Below are 16,853 nucleotides of genomic sequence, written 5' to 3'. Positions count from 1 at the left end.
TGAACTCAAGTATGGAAAAAAAATTGATTGTTTGATCAATTATATTTAAAGAAAGGAGAACTGACTTCAGTCATAAAGTCCAAACCTGCTCCCATTTACATCAGTGGCAAAACTATTAATTTAAGTGAAAAGAGGATCAGGTCTGTTACTTTCTATATAATAGTGTTATTTACATTTGAGGCCCAGTCCTTCATTCTTTGCACACTCAAGACTCCCACTGAAGTCAACAGGATGCATCAGGAATGTAGTTGTGGGGGGGGGGGGGGGGAACCCAAGCAAAATGATACTTCTTTTATAGTGCTTCATTCATGCTAAAATTCGACACTCTCCGCAGGGGGCTGAACAAAGACCCCAACTACCTTACCCATTACAAAGATAGCTTCCCCAATTATCACCTCTAATACCATTAATTCACAGACATCTACCCTTCCCCACCTCTAATATCATTAACTCACAGGCATTCACCTTCCTTCCCCCGCCCCCCCGTCCCCCTTCTGTTCTGAAATGTGATTTGTCCTTTTCATATGTGTTCATTTTTTTTTAAATTGTATCCTTTGGTATATATGGTTGTGACTATTTTCTTCCACTATTTGATCTGAGGAAGTAGGTCTGGCCCACGAAAGCTCATCATCTAATAAACCATCTTGTTAGTCTTTAAAGTGCTACATAGTCCTGTATTTTGTTTCAGCTACACCAGACTAACACGGCTACATTTCTATCACTATTCATACCAGTTAGGCCTTGTCTTGATGAGTAAAAGGGTTGCATTTTTCAATCTTATCTCAATTAAGCATTAAAAGTCCTCTGCACTTGTTAAAAAATAAAGGGTAATGAGTGTATGCTACCTGGCTGTGATGTAGCCAAGGTCCCACCTAGTGTTTAAAGCTTTAACAGATCTTTTTAGTCATGTTAAGCTAGCTCAACTAAGCAGAGAATTGAAAAACATATTCTTTTTGCTCCTCGAGACAAGTTCTTTTAGAATATCTATTATAATACAATTGATTTAATTATTTTCCTATGGGTTTCTCATATGGTTTTGCACAACAGATTAGATTAAGTGTTGTAGTTTTACTAATCTTAACATTTTTAATTCTAAAATACAATGTAGAAGCAATCTTGTTACACAAATTGGTTTTAATCTCTTCCCCCCCTCCCCCTTCAGCTTTTTGTAACAAAAATAAGGATCAATGAAAGGTGGTGGTGGTGGTGGAGGGGGGGCTCAGACATCTGCCTCTCATTCCGTTTTTTCTAATATCCAGGAAACATTAATTTCAAAATTGTACATTTTTTGACCAAATTGTATTGATTTCAATTGTTTTGAATTGATCAAAATTATTGTCAATACCTCCTTAGCTAGTTCCTGCCCTTTTCTAATTTATAATATTAACCTTGCACAAAGGTAACAATTATTGACAATCTCTTCCTGCTACTTGTAAAGCAAGTTTCTCAATTTCAATCACAGGTTCAAAGGTTTGTACAAACTTCACAGATCAGGGGTCAGGCAAAATTGCTGCACTTTGCAATTCAGTTCTGCCAATATGACAGAATTTCACAGCTATAATGATTGCTTTCCCCCCCCCCCTCTTCTGCACACAGGCAATTCCAGGCAGTTAAAAGTGTGATATGTACAAGTCAGCCATTGGTACCTGAGTTTAATGAGTAACTAGCTGGTGCCTTAGGTTTCCCTGGTGCGAGGTGCATATTATAAAAGGGGGCAAATGTCAATGCACAAAGAAAAAAAATGCTGTATTTAGTCACTGACTAAACCAAATACCTTGAGTTTAATGTATTTTGAACAATAAGCACTCCCATCTCCATAATAGTGTTTAATTTTATGCTAAAAGTTCATTCATTTTACCTGGGGAAAATGTCGTATCACATTCACCTTTCATTTACACCCCTGCAACTCCATTGCCACCAGAGATGCATTATTAGCCCAGTCTTTGCTAGTGTTCATATGATAAGATGAAACTCTGAGAAAGATAGAAACTACATCAGACAAGAAAGATGCTGCTGAAGATTATAGTGAATTTAAAACAATAATCCATACTTTTATCTATTCCAAATTAACTAAGGAAATAGATTTTGTATTAAGTCAGTAGCTGTTGTTTAATTCACGGACTTCCCTAGCAACTAGCTGAAAAGCCAAATCACAAATACTGAAAAAATGAAATCATAGCATATAAATTTGTCAGTGACTCTCAACCTTGCTTTGATCACTCATGGGATGATAATTAGAAAATATATTAACAGTGGCCTAAATTCTATCCAGTTACATCCCTACACCACTCCTGCTAATCTGAGCAGAAGTTATACAGCAGTGTTCCAAGGCACAATTTGATTATGCTTGTACATAAGAAAAGGCACACATACACATACACAAGAACTTTAGGTGCTTTCCATTCTAAGCTTTCTATTTCCTATTGTCTATGTATTGATTTTTTTTAAAAGACACAAAAATAGAATATTCCTTTAAATTGCAAATGAAGAACCTTGCTATTTCTAGTCATTTGTTATGGAGATCCTCCAGGTACATAGTCCAAAAAAAATCACTCCTTTTCCTAGAAGACGTGTTTTTCTTTAGCAGAGTACTTGTAAAAGAGGGCACTCTTATCTATGCAAGAACTCTGGTTTTGTAACTTTTACGGTAAACATGCTCTGTAAAAATATTTCTCATTAAAACCCGGACATCCATCATCACAAACACTTGCAGTTTATTAGATTGTTACATCGCACTTTATTCTGAATATGTTGTTCATTTTCACTACTGATGATATTGGTAAGACTATTCTTGCTAATAAAGTAAGTCAAAGTACAGGAATTCAGGATTTTTATAGTACTGTAGTGTCACAACTTTAGGGCCTAGCTGGAAGAAATGAGTTCCTTAAACTCAGACTGACAATAAAATACATTTATAAGGGAAAGAGGGTAAATGAGATTTTAGACCTGGAAGAAGTTGGTGATGGTTTGAAGTTTTGGCATATATGTAACTTTTTGGTCAACATTATTGCTATCATTGTTATAACTGTGCATTATAGAATAAAGACAGGGTGAAATCCAGGCCTCCTTGAAATCATTAGGGAGTTTTTCCATTCACTTCAGTAGGACCAGGATTTCTCCAATGACACCTACCCAGAGTAGCTGGCAATCCAGGGGCCACAATTATGCAAATTTGTTATTACTGGACATGTTGTTCATGGTCACCCATTGGTAAGCCATATATCAGGTAGTATTTACAAGATCAGGTTCTAAACAGCATATGACCTAGCATAACGTAGACAACAAGGAAGGAGGGAAGCTTGCACAGTACAAGGTGACCTGACTTTTGTATGGGAAACAGAATATTAGTTCCTCTAACATTTTTATTTAATCAATTTATATTAGGTCTGTGTAACCGGTGGTTTTGAGAGGTATAACTAAGGGCATTATTTGACCTGTAGAAACTTTATAGTCTTATTGATTGTGATGATGAATGAGGTGGAAAGAACCCATCTTAACCTTGAGATCATGGGCTGAATTTGAAGGAGTATCAATAAGCAAAGGAAAGTTTTTTACTTCATAAACTGAATGCATTTGATATTGAAATCTCTAAATATGGAATCCTATGATTCTGTTTGAATAGGCACTTTACAGAACAAAACTGTGGGTTTTTTTTAAGTCCAAAGTCATAGCCAGAAACGCCAGTATCCTTTTATCCATTCTACATATAGTACTGAATTTCTCATCTGAACTATGCAGGCCCATGTGGCTTATTACTATAAGGAACAAGAAGTACAAGAGACATTTAGAAAAGTTTTGTTGCTGATCATTTATTCAGAGTGCATCTATACAGCAGGTCTTAACTTGAAATAAATTGAGCTATGTCAACTACATAGCTTATTTAGAAATTGGGAGCATCTACACAGCACTTATTTTGAAACAGAGCACTCTTCTTTGACTTCCTTTATTCCTCATACAATGAGGATTACAGGAGTCGAAGTAAGAAGTCCTCCAGTTTGACAGTATTTTGACAACATTTCGAAAAAACTGCCTGCTGTATAGATGTGGACTAAGTTATTTCGAAATAACACTCGTTATTTTGAAATAATTTACTGTGTAGACGTGCCCTCGGTGAATTGTTGGGTGACACTAAAGAGATTTTACTGTGATATAATATTTGAGCAACAAGTCAGGGTACAAAATAGGGGACAAAACTAAAAGGACGTAAGGAAAGACCTTCAGGCTGGGATTTTGAAAAGCAATAAAAATTGGCCTAATTGTGTTCCTACTGAAGCTATTGGAAATTTACCATTGACTTCAGTGGAGGCAGAGCTAAGCTAATGCTGAGCACTTTGAAAATTTTTAATCCCCAATATACATTTCTTGGCTCTTCTCCTTTTTCAGATATGTTAAAACAAACAGAAAATCTTGTTATCATCTAATCTGTATCAAAAAATAAAACTGAAAACACTGAGTGAAATTCTTCTATTGTGTTAAAGCAGTGTTTCTCAAACTGTGCTCCGCGGAGTCCCAGGGCTCCGCGAGGTATCTCCAGGGGCTCTGCGAGGTTGACAAACTGGAAACATAAATAGGTACAACACATACAATCAGTGAACTGCTGGAGCTCCGCATAAATTTTTACACGTGTAAAGGGCTCCGGAGCCAAAAAGTTTGAGAACTGCTGTGTTAAAGGACCCAGTGATTTGTTCTCAATAATCCTGTGAAATTGAATCCTCATCCATGTATTATTAACAATCACCACACATATGCCCACATGCATGTAGTAAGCAATAAATATTGTAATTTATAGAAAATGTACTGTATGGCTGTAATACAACTCCCACAACTCACGAATAAATGTGGCTATATGCACGTGGAGATTTTTTTTGTCCATGAACTTCAGGGTCTGATTAAAATCTGACCTCGTGGGCTCCCTTTCCACGTTATCAAAAAGACTCATTCCAAGCACTTCCAGTTTTCCAGGCACAACCAACCCCTGACCTTGGTTTAAATTAGGATAAGAAGAAGCTGCATATGAAATTTGGTGTTCCTAGCTCTTACAGTTTAGGAGGAGTTCTTGGACAGACAAATAGACTCACTCAGATAGTAGAAATGGGAATTCCAGAACCCATCATTTGGAATTTTATAGTTTAGAGAATCCCTCTGACCAAAAATGTTTATGGATGAAGGAGAATAAAAATAGCACTGAAAAGAGAGAGAGAGAGAGATTTATTCTTTCTGCTGAGTTTAGCACATCATAAGAGTAGATGCATCTATGTCAAGCAAATATTGAAAAGAAGTTGTAATATATTATTTATAAACAAATGACATTTAAATGAGTTTCTTTGCAACTGGTGATTTTTTTCCACTATTGCATAAATCTCTGAAATGCTAACATGAAGATCCCCTTTAAAAATCGAGGAAAAAACCAAACAAACCAAACATTTTATTGCTACCTTTCCTTAAAAAAAAAAAGTTTCAATAGACAAAGCAAAGAGTGTGTGTGTGTGTGTGTGTGTGTGTGTGTGTGTGTGTGTGTGTGTGTGTGTGTGTGAGACACACACACACACTATGACATTCTTAAGTATAACCTAAATATCTTAACACAGACTGTTTCCTGTTCAAATGACCCATCCTGATGTTAACCAAGAATATTGAACTACACTAGGGAGGCCTTAACTCCACTTCCTTAGAGACTGATGTTGGCATTGCCTACTGTAACGTCTTCCTTTCCATACTTCTCACACCTCCATTCTATAAAATGCAGCTGAAATCATCTCTCTTTGGTTTTACTCTGGCCATGTCAGCCACTAATAGCCCTTCCTTGGCTTCCTCTAGCTTTTCACTAAAGCTGTAACCCTTTATCATCAGCTGTAAAGTCTGCATAGCTCTACCTCTACCTGTGTCTCAGCTCCTGTTTTGTCCTAAACATATTCTTCTACCCTGATCCCCCCCCCCCCCCCCACCCCCTGCTTCTTTCCCTCTCTCAACTTGGTGACTTTTTTCATGTCAGTTTGGAACAACCTCCTCTTTCCCATCTGCCAAATGCTCTACCTCTCCTGCAAATCCTCTTAAAATGAATTCCCTTTGCTAGCTCCCAACACTGACCCTCTCTCATACACTGTGCTCCCGCACTTTTCTGTTTTGCAGTATATCTTTTTAAATTAGACTTAAGGGCAGAGAGCCATCATCATACTCATCTTACACACATACCTCCAGCATCCTAAGCATTGTCATAAAAAGGAGCAGTATACATCTCTCTCTTCAGATCCAACATTCAAAGTCTTGTGATTCTCTCATTAATTTTAACAGGAGTTGGACAGAGCTCTAGGGTCTTAATTCAGCAAAGCATATGCTTATATTTTTAAGTGTATATAATAAATGCTCTTCTGACTCAGGGCCTATAATTAAGGATAACAAAGACAGTAAGTGATGGGCCAAGGGCTTGAAGAGCTTCCTTTTTCATTAAATGGCCAGTGAGACCATGAATCCCTCCAACTGACAAGGATCCATACTTCTAAATATTCATTTTGGATTTTATTTCTGGATTTTTGGTTTTAAGTGGGAACTGGCAAAAAAAGATCCAATCACGCTCCTTTTTTTTTTTAACTTCAGTTTTGGCATCATGAGCTATAAAAAATAACTTTGTCTGTCTGGTCTTACTGACTTTCAGTGGATTCCTCTACCAACAGGCTCCTACTAACCCACCCGTGATGAATAGACTGTCGACACTATAAATACAATTAAATCAGATAGCCTGGTGACAAGAAGTTGTTCTCTAATCTGGTTATACACACAAGGAATGATCCTGTATTCCCATGCTGTAGAAAGCACAGTACTATGTAGCAAGTGTTTATATCAGGGGTGTCCAAACTTTTTTCAAAGAGGACCAGATTTGATGAAGTGAACATGCGCGAGGGCCGACCATTTTGCCTGACATTCTTTGAACCATTAAAATTAAATGCAAATTAACTATTTTATGTAAAGTTTATTGCAAACAGCATACTTTTCATTTCGTCACATGGATGACAAATCTAAACAGGTGTTAAATCACTCTGCCTTTCATATCTGAAGGCCAGATGAAAAAAAAATCCAGGAAGCTGAAATATATGTCAGGAACATTGTAAAGTACATTACATATTATTGGTAATAAAGGTTGTCTGTCAACTTTAAATTCAAAAAATATGAACAGGAACATAACACCAAGTATACATGTTGTGTCCAAATATATTTATAACTGATTTAGACCAACTGACATTAACTGAGATTTTACAATGTATTCATCTCAATACATCTGGATTCGTTGGGGGCCATTAAAGATAGATATTGCCAAATTACCTGTGGGGCCGTATTAAACTGGAGCACGGGCCGCAATTGGCCCGCGGGCCGGACTTTGGACATGCCTGGTTTACATTATTAGGCTACAGCATGGTTTCTATTACCATGTTGTAACCGGGTTCCCTGCTATGGATATACCGAAATATGGCCAGGGCTACAATTAGGTTTGGAGTCAGAAGTCTCTCATCTGCTATACTGTACATGGCTGCAGAAAGCAAAGAAAAATATTCATTAAATCAAATCCAAAGTGAATGCCTATATTATGCCTAAGTGGCTGTCAAAGCAGGTTACTTGACAGTCTTGCCAAGGAAGGGAGTAAATTATAATAGATGCAATTACTATATGCAAATCAAATAATTTAAAATGTTTTATTTTCTCAGAAGGGATCTTCAGACGGGTATATTTTTTTCAATAAGAGTATTGCCATAGAATTTTTAAAAAATCCTCACAGTTTCTAAAACTGGATGCCAATTTATATTTTTATAACATTTAACAGGTATTGTGAAAAATTTAACGTTAGCACTTTAAAGCCACACAGATGTTTTAAAAGACTATTTGACTTCTACAGCTGTAATGGTACTTTTGTAGCTGCAATTGAACTTATGAGGTGGGGGCTATTGTGTACAAGGAATTTTAACTAAATAAAAGTGTCACACCTAAAAATGAAATTAATACTTTGTGTCAACGTTACGCAGGACCTTTTGTTAAGATGCCTTCTACTGTTGCTTTATTTGAGTGATTTTACTAATATTGAGGAAATCAGCTAGCAAAGTTGTATAGTGCAAAACTGAGAAGTTTTCTAGCAGAAAATATGACTGACATGTTTTCACTAATGAATGCTGCATGATCTTTCTATGAATTTTTATGCAGTCTATCATAGGAAAAGTATTTAAAAAAATCACTCAATGGTAAATGGCCTTCTGAAAACCCAGACTGACTAATAGGATTTGTCCTGGAGTTAACTAACCTGTGGTAATATTTTAGAGAACGACCTCATCAGATAATTTTCTTAAATGTCCTATTTTAGCAGGATCCAAAAATCAGCCAGAGTGCCTGTAGATAGGTTTGACTCCAAATTAAATTATTCTAGGCTGCTTATGTTTAATAAAAGCTCTGCAGACTCCTGGGCTCCTCGGCTCTGGAACCTACCCCAGTTCTGAAGGGGAAGTAAAGTGCAGACTGGCTGGGTTATAATCCAAGATGCAATGCTGCAAGCATAGACCTACAGTGACTGTTCCTCCTCCCTAATACAAAGTCCCCTCTGAGCTGTCCAAGATCACCCATCACATTCTCTTCTCTATTACAGAATCTCTTCTCCAAATAGCTTCTCATCAGTACATATTTCCCAAGAACTCCAATCCATCTCCCCAATACAGACAGATAAGTTTGTCCTCTTATTCCCCTACAAGAGCAAGATGATACCCATCTCTGACTACACCATAGGGCAACTGCTTGTCAATTAGCACCCCTGCCTTGGCTTTGATGGTACAAGCTCTCTAGCTGAGGCCCATCTGTCTCAGCTCTGAGCCTTTATAGGAGTCCATTCACCTCTTTGCTCCTCTTTCAATGAATCCGCATGAGCTTCTTCCAGCCAGCTTGCTTTGGAATTTTTGACCACAAAACAGGGTTATGTGGGTGAATTCACTGATTGGCTGCCCCATTTGCTGACTAGCTAAGCTTGCTGTGGAATCATTATCTATAGTTAATGGGGGCATGCACAACTCACCAGGATCTCTGTCTGTTTTAGTTTATAATGCTATTTGATCATTGAAGTCTGCCAGGATGTTTCCTGTAGCACTGAATTCTATCACTTTCCCAAACATGTTTTACAATTAATTTTTTTAAGTATTTGCCAGTCACTTCACTTCTGGTGCTGTTTGCTGACCTTGATACACACTTACATGATGCCACTAGCTCACTGTAGATCAAACTTCAGGAGACAGGCACTAGGTTAAATGCATACATAAAATAGGAATAGAATGTGAGAGCCAGCAAGAATGTAAATTTGCAGTTCAACAATCTCTCTCAAATATCCACGTTCTGTTTCTAGAAGTCAGTTATACCATAGCTGCAGGGTTAATTTCATCAGTGATGCAAATGGTTGTGTAGCCCCATAAGGCACTTGGGCCCAGATCCATAAAAGTACTAATTCCCAGTTTTAGAAGCCACTGTAACCTACAAAACTCCTCCTTAGTTTCTGGTACCTAAATACGCTTAGCAAGCTCCTTAGTCAGCTGTGTTTCTGAGCATGTAGACTGCAGCTTATCTCCCATTTAAGTGGCAGAGTAGTCCACAACTTGGGGGGAAGAGGTGTTCCCACTCCATCATGCGCCCTTGATGCCTGATCTGGTAACAGCCTCTCTAACCATGGTTCAAAATCTATTCAGAGGAGGCAGGGGTAGTGAGGCTAACCGCCATTGTGGGCCCCGGGGCAAGGTGTATGTGTGTGTATGGGGTTCAGCTCTGCATCCCCAGAAAGGGAGCACCTTGAGCATTAGGAACAGGGCAGGGGGCAGCCAGCCTTCAGTGCTGCCCAGGCTGCAGCCCAGGGGACCCCTCTCAGCCTTCAAAGTTCCACAGAACGTGCGGAGTGGTGCTCCAAAACTTTGGCAGCAATTCAATTGCCCCCTTTGCCCTGCCCTGTCAGCAGGCCTGAGTGGTGGCAGGTAATACCTATTTTATGACTTTACGTCCAGTGGTTAGAGCACTTGCCTGGGATGTGGAAGGTTCAGTGGCCCTCTCTGCCTCAAGGGAAGAAAGGATTCAAATGGGAATCTCACACACATCTTAGGAAAGTGCCATAACTAATGTAGGAATATTGCTCATGTTCTCCTGCTGAAGCTATTTTTAATTAGCTACCCAGAATACAGAGTGGTTGGAGCAAGGGGACAGGACCCAGAGTCTCTCACCTGCCAGGTGGGTACTTGAACCAGCAGGTTATCAAGTCCAGTCCCAGCATGCATGGCAGAACCAAATACCATCTTGACCAGGGCTGGGCAATAAAACAGCTGTGGTGTTAGCCCCTGGCAGGCTGCTGCCTCTATATTTACCTGTGACTCTGCAGGCACTGGTGATTGCAGCTCCCGTTGCCCATGGATCGCTGTTTCCAGCCAATGGGGCTGCAGGAAGTGATGTCCTGATTCCTGCTGCTTCTCACCACTTCCATTAGATTGGAAAGGCGATCCATGACTAATGGGAGTGGCAATTGCCACTACCTGCGGAGGTGCAGGTAAATATAGTGGCGGGAGCCTGCCAGGAGTTAATCCTGATGGACTGGATCCAGCTCATGGGCTGGTATTTGATCACCCCTGACCTAGACCATCCCTGACAGGTGTTTGTCTAACCTGCTCTTAAATATCACCAGTGATGGAGATTCCACAACCTCCCTAGGCAATTTATTCTAGTGTTTAACCATCCTGACAGTTACGAAGCTTTTCCTAATGTCCAACCTAAACCACCCTTGCTGCAATTTGACCACATTGCTTTTTTGTCCTATCATCAGATGTTAAAGAGAATAATTTCTCTCCCGCCTCCTCCTCACAACCTTTTAGGTACTTGCAAGCTGTTATCATATCCCCTCTTAGTCTTTTTTCTAGAATAAACAAACTCAGTATGTTGACCAATGACTTACAGTGACATAGCCATGCCACTGTAAGGTGCAATGTATACACAGCCTTAATCTTTAGACATTCAGAATCTACAGTAATGGCTAAGGTATAAATACCTATGCAGATTAGACAGGTAGTTAACCAGAGGGGTTGCCAGTGAGCAAAGAAAAATTGTTCTGTATCCCCAGGGCTAAGTGTTTCTCTTCTCTCCCCCTCCCCGAAGCCTTGGAAGGTTAAAACTGGGATTCTTGCATACCCCTGAGGAACTGAACCAGCATCCTGTGAAGGTAGACCAAACTGGTTTTCGCTTTTAGATCATAAATGTGTTAAACTTTTAATGAGAGAGGATGAGGGGGCAGGTATAAAAAGACAAACAGAGCTACAATATACATAATAAATATCATATATGCACAGATATCGAATACATGATGGTTAAAGATGGCCTTGAAGATAAGACACTTCAGTAAGACTCCTGAGATCTAGCTTCAGCTACTATCTTTGCACTCCAGACTTCTTGTGAGGCTTTGGACAACTTACAATATTTCAGTACTTCAGTTCCCCACTATGAAATAAATGCTTCCCTACCACACAAGAATGTTCTGAGGAGAAAGTCATTCATTAGTGTTTGAGATGCTTATGTACTTGGTAATGGGAACAATATAAATAGGTAGCTAAATGGATGCATTGATATGATTTTTTAAATATATTCCAATTTTTAATCAGTTCATATGCATGCTTTGTATTTTTTATTCCTGAGTATTTCAGAGATTGGGCATGTATTACAGCAGTCACTATAGCAACCGCAGTTTTAATACATTTCTAGATAAGTCACGTAAAATGTGTTAACTCCTACATTCTCATTTTCACAACAGTTTTACAGAATAATGACCTTTTTTCATATGATCTTGTGTCACTGTGAAGCCGGTACAGCCTCCTCTTTGGATACCGTAGATGAGGAATTGAGCTCTAATGTATCACAAGACCATGTGCTTCAAAGTGTAAATATATATATTTTTACCCATATTAGTCATCATGGAAATAAGGAAATCATCATCCTTAATCATCAAATAAGGAATCTTTGACTTAAGTGTGAGCCTATTACATTTGTACTATATTAGCTCTCACACTGCAACAATACAGTTTGCAAGGTAGTAGATTTAAGTTTCATTCACTAGCTTATTATATACTATGTACATATGGTTCTGTACACTCCAGAAAGACATCTTAAAATTAATATTGTGCATGAGAATGGTTGCTATACGCACACACCTCTGGAAAAAAACAAAACAAATCTGCTGCATGAAAAAAGCCGTAATAATCAAATGAAAATGCCCTGAAAACATACACTGGATGTTTTTCTAGCCAAAAGAAATTTTATCTGAACTTTGAAGTTTTCTATTGTGTCATACAGCAGGCAAAGCTCAAATGTGTGTTCAACTGAGTAACGTAAGTGTACATGGGACAAACTGAGGCCTTTGCACTCTGTGGCACTGCAGTATCAAACAACGGGGAACCTACAAGGGGTCAAATTCTACATGAGAGAGAACACATGGAACAGGAAGAAGCAGTATAGGGAAAAGAACTTGGAGGAGAACAGTGTGGAGACAAAGAGGAAGATATATTAGTGCAATATGTGGAATGGAACAGACAACAGGAGAATCTGAAAAAATACCCAGGAAAGAGAAAACAATCATGAAGAAACAAAGGGAAGTGAGACCCCCCAAAAAAGTCAGGTAACTGAGCCTTGGTGTCCACCTAAAGCTTATATAATGGTATTGCTATGTCAATCAGGAGTGTGAAAAAATTATACTCTTGACCAACATAGCTATGCCAACACATCAGACTGAAATATTGTGTTTCAATAAAATTGAGTAGTTTTCTTTTCACTTTGATTTTTTTTAAATTGATTTAATAAAAAAAAATTGAAACAGTTATTTTGTAACAACAACAAAAATCAAAATGTTCCCTTTCCTAGATTGTCAAAATGGAATGCTCCAACCTTTATTGAATTTTTTTTAAATTCTTAAATAAAATGTCATCAAAATGGACACATTCCCATAGACTGCATCAATTCTGATAAAACAGCAATTTGCATCAGAAAAATATTCATCAGAAAATGTTTGACTCACTCTACATTACAATTCCTACATCAAGTAAGATAGGCATCAGGTGTCTTAAAGTTTACAGTTGGTGCCATGAGCCTTATTTTATTTGTAATAACTGTTCTAAGAAGTTACTTCTCACAGGGTACGTCTACATTGCATGCTTATTTCAAAATAAGGTACTCTAAATTTTTTTAAATACCTGTAGCTTATTTCTAAATAGTGCATCCTCACTCAAAAATTGCAATGAAATAGCACTTAGCTATTTCAAAATAGCGCGTCCACATTGATTGGACACTGAATCGTATTTAAGGCCACCTGGAAACACTTCAGGCAGGGCATCAAGACATGGTTACTTCCTGCAGCTGCTGCCTGAGGCTATCTTAGACTCATGCTTAAAGGGGACACCCCACCCCACCCCACCCTACCCTACCATACAACCATTTCTCAGGTTCTTCTTCTGCTTGTCTACCTCTGAGGGAAAGCTAAGCATATTCACTATGTGCTTTGATTGCCTTGTTGGACACCACAGCACTCCCAGCTATGGAGACAGAGCTGTCTCTGGGCACACAACGGCCTCTGTCTGTGGTGCTGCAGTTTCTATAGCAGTTTCGGCAGGCTGCCCCCAGCTGATTGAGGAGACCCTCACTATCCGGCTGGGAGTGCAGCTCTTCCAGCTGTACCCCACCTTGCACCGCCACTTCTGGCAGGTGGATAATAGTTCCAACTGGTGGGACCAGCTTGTTATGGAGTGATGGGACGACCAGCAATGGCTCCAGAATTTCTGCATAAAGAAGACTATCTTTCTGGAGCTGTGCGCCTGGCTCGCTCCTGCCCTTACTTGACAGGACACCCATTTGAGACCTGCCATCCCCCTGGAGAAATGGGTCGCTATCTCTATTTGGAAGCTCGCCACGCCGGACAGTTACCAATCTATCGGGAACCAATTTGGCATGGGGAAGTTGACCATTGGTGCCCCCATCATGCAGGTATGGTGCTCTCAGGCTAAAGTCCCTGGAGGGTTGGGGGTAAAGTGCTGGAATGGGGAACTCCAAGGGGGACTTGGAGATGGGGTAGTGTGGGGGGGGAAAGCACCCTTCTCCAGGCAGTTCTCCAGCCCATCCTCATACAGCCCTAGCGGGGGATGGGCTACATAGTGGTTTGCTCCTGGGAGAAGTATGGGGAGGGGAAGGCTCTGGCACCATTGCGATTCGCTGTTTGTCTCCCACAGGTGGTGAGGGTCATTCACCTCAGCGACGTGGACCCCATTGTCACCAGCTTTCTGCCATGGGCTTCCCCAACTGCGGGGGGACTATTGATGATACCCATATCTTCATCTGGGCCCCTGACCACCAGACATCTGTCTACACAAACTGCAAGGGTTACTTCTCAATGGTCCTGCAGGCCCTTGTCAACCACCGCAGCCAGTTCAGCGACATCGTTGGGTGTTCGGCGAAGGCGTACGACATCTGCATGTTCCACAATTCCAGCCTGTTCCAGAAGATGGAGGCTGGCACTTCCTTCCCTGAGCACACCATCAGGGTTGGGGACTTGGACATGCCACTGTGCATCATGGGGAACGTGGCCTAACCTCTCACGCCGTGGCTCACACCAGCCACCTTGACCCCAGCAAGGAACACTTTAATGCCAGGCTCAGCAGTGCCCACATGATAGTGGAGGGTGCCTTCAGGTATCTCAAGGCCTATTTCCGATCCCTCCTCACCCCGCTGGATGTAGGGGAGTGGAACATCTCCCAGGTGGTGGTCGCCTGATGCGTGCTCCACATCCTGCTTGAGAGGAAGGGGGAGGCGTTTCTCCTGTGTGGGGGGCAGAGGCCAGGTAGGCAGGGCCTTTAAACAGCTGTACACAGCTGCTATCAAGCAGGCCTATCAAGTGGGGGTGTGCATCCAGAAGGCCCTGAAGGAGAGTTTCTCACAAGGACCCCAGTGACACTCTCCCCGGGGCCTCCCCACTAGGAGCCTGTGCCTTGCCCCTCTGCCTTTCTTCCAACACCCCGCACAACCCCCCTTCATCCCCTCCATTGCAGAGACAATAAAACAAATTCATTGTTTTTGGAAAAAAAAGAACTCTTTGGTTATTTATTTGGGGCAGAAGTAATTGGGGCGGGACCAGGGAAAGAATGTGGGAGAAGGGAGGAGACTAGGGGGGAGAGGGAGGGGATATGAGCAGGGCTTGACAATCTACTCGCCCATGGTGAGTAGATTACAACCTGGAAGAGCCGGGTTCGGGCAATCTGCGCAGATCGCTGGACAACGTGGCTGGCGAGCAGGGCTCGCTGTGGCTCAGCAAGCCCTGGGTATGAGAACTGTGGAGCAGGGAGGTGGGAGCTAGAAGTGGGAAAAGGGGAGAGGATGAGGCTCAGGGTTGGGGCTGGGATTGGTGCCTGGCTTGGATAGTTCAACCGCCTCGTGTGTGGGGACTGTGGGGACCTCGGGGGGAGGGGAGACTAGGGGGAGAAGGAGGGTGAGCTGGAGCAGGGTCAGCCATGGGAAGAGGGGCAGGACCAGGGGCTGCAGCTGGAGCAGGAGCAGCAGCAGAAGCAGGAGCTGGCTCTGGGTGGCTGAGAAGGGACCGCACGGTTGCATACATGGTGTGGCCCTGCTGCAGCAACTCCCTCCAGGTTTCTCTCTGCAACTGCATGTCCTCCCGTAGCCTCTGGTCCATCATCTCATGCAGGGCCCAGAGCACAGAGATGTGCTTCTGCAGCAAATCCTCCTGCGTTCTCCAGCACCTGTGGCTGTCTCGGGTGGTGTCACCAGCCCCCTGAAATAGCTCATTAACCAGTAAGCCAACCATTTACATCCCTAATGAAAGGGCATACAGACAGGTTTTGAAACTTATTTTTAAAAGTGACATCAGTTATAGAGCACATAATGGTCTCTGGCGCTAGTAATAGAAAAACAACAAATAGTCCTGTAGCACCTTAGGGACTAATCATGAGCTTTTGTGGGCACAACCCACTCCATCTGAAGAAGTGGGTTGTGCCCACAAAAGCTCATGATACCATCTACATTTTTTGTTAGCTTCTAATGTGCTGCAAGACTATTTGTTGTTTAAGTTTTTCCAGTTACAGACTAACATGGCTACCCCTCTGAAATATAGTGACTAGAATTGTTTATGTGCTACTAGAAGACTTACCCAGCATTGGCAAAGGCAGGGATGGACCACCCACCGGCTACGTCTAGACTGGCATGAATTTCCGAAAATGCTTTTAATGGAAGACTTTTCCGTTAAAAGCATTTTCGGAAAAGCACGTCTAGATTGGCAGGATGCTTTTCCGCAAAAGCCCTTTTTGCAGAAAAGCGTCCATGGCCAATCTAGATGCGGTTTTCCGCAAAAAAGCCCTGATCGCCATTTTCGCGATCGGGGCTTTTTTGCGTAAAACAGTACTATGCTGTCTACACTGGCCCTTTTGGGCAAAAGTCTTTCGGAAGAAGACTTTTGCCCAAACGGGCGCAGCATAGTTTTTCCGGAAAATCAGTGACGATCTTACATGAGTGCTTTTCCAGAAATTCAAACGGCCAGTGTAGACAGCTGGCAAGTTCTTTAGCAAAATCAGATGATTTTGCGGAAAAACTTGCCAGTCTAGACACAGCCACCCTGTCTACTGGCTTCTTCTCAGTGCTGGCTGGAGAGGGAGGAATAAAAGGTGGTGTGTATCAATACCTTAATGGAAAGAAAATATCAAGTACTGTACTAAAGAACTCTATAATCTAACAGTGCAAGACGCAGTTAGAATCAATGGCTGGCAGCTGAAGTGAGACAAATTCATATTAGAAATAAGGAACAATTTTTAGCAGCAGGG

At 41.3% G+C, this 16,853-nt stretch overlaps 1 protein-coding gene and 1 long non-coding RNA gene across 10 annotated transcripts in view; both read left to right on the top strand.

The window, feature by feature from the left end:
- Nucleotides 1–16,853, top strand: part of RBM47 (RNA binding motif protein 47) — a 117,897-nt gene that overhangs the window by 89,355 nt on the left and 11,689 nt on the right. The window contains exon 1 of one of the 9 annotated variants that reach the window (XM_075930539.2): nucleotides 10,521–12,658. The exons of the other annotated variants lie outside the window; for them this stretch is intronic. Within the exon in view, the coding sequence (XP_075786654.1) occupies nucleotides 12,564–12,658 (95 nt within the window). The 5' untranslated portion in view covers nucleotides 10,521–12,563. Of the gene's footprint in view, nucleotides 1–10,520; nucleotides 12,659–16,853 lie in introns of those variants that run through there. 9 annotated transcript variants of the gene reach the window in all.
- On the top strand, nucleotides 12,665–15,114 carry LOC142829656 (uncharacterized). Its single transcript, XR_012904315.2, has 2 exons — nucleotides 12,665–14,016; nucleotides 14,259–15,114. It is a non-coding gene; the product is annotated as an uncharacterized LOC142829656 (long non-coding RNA).

This window comes from Pelodiscus sinensis, chromosome 4, assembly GCF_052426305.1.
Source record: "Pelodiscus sinensis isolate ZL-2025 chromosome 4, ASM5242630v1, whole genome shotgun sequence".
In the NCBI taxonomy this organism is placed as follows: Eukaryota; Metazoa; Chordata; order Testudines; family Trionychidae; genus Pelodiscus; species Pelodiscus sinensis.
This window is presented reverse-complemented; position numbering and strand designations above follow the sequence as displayed.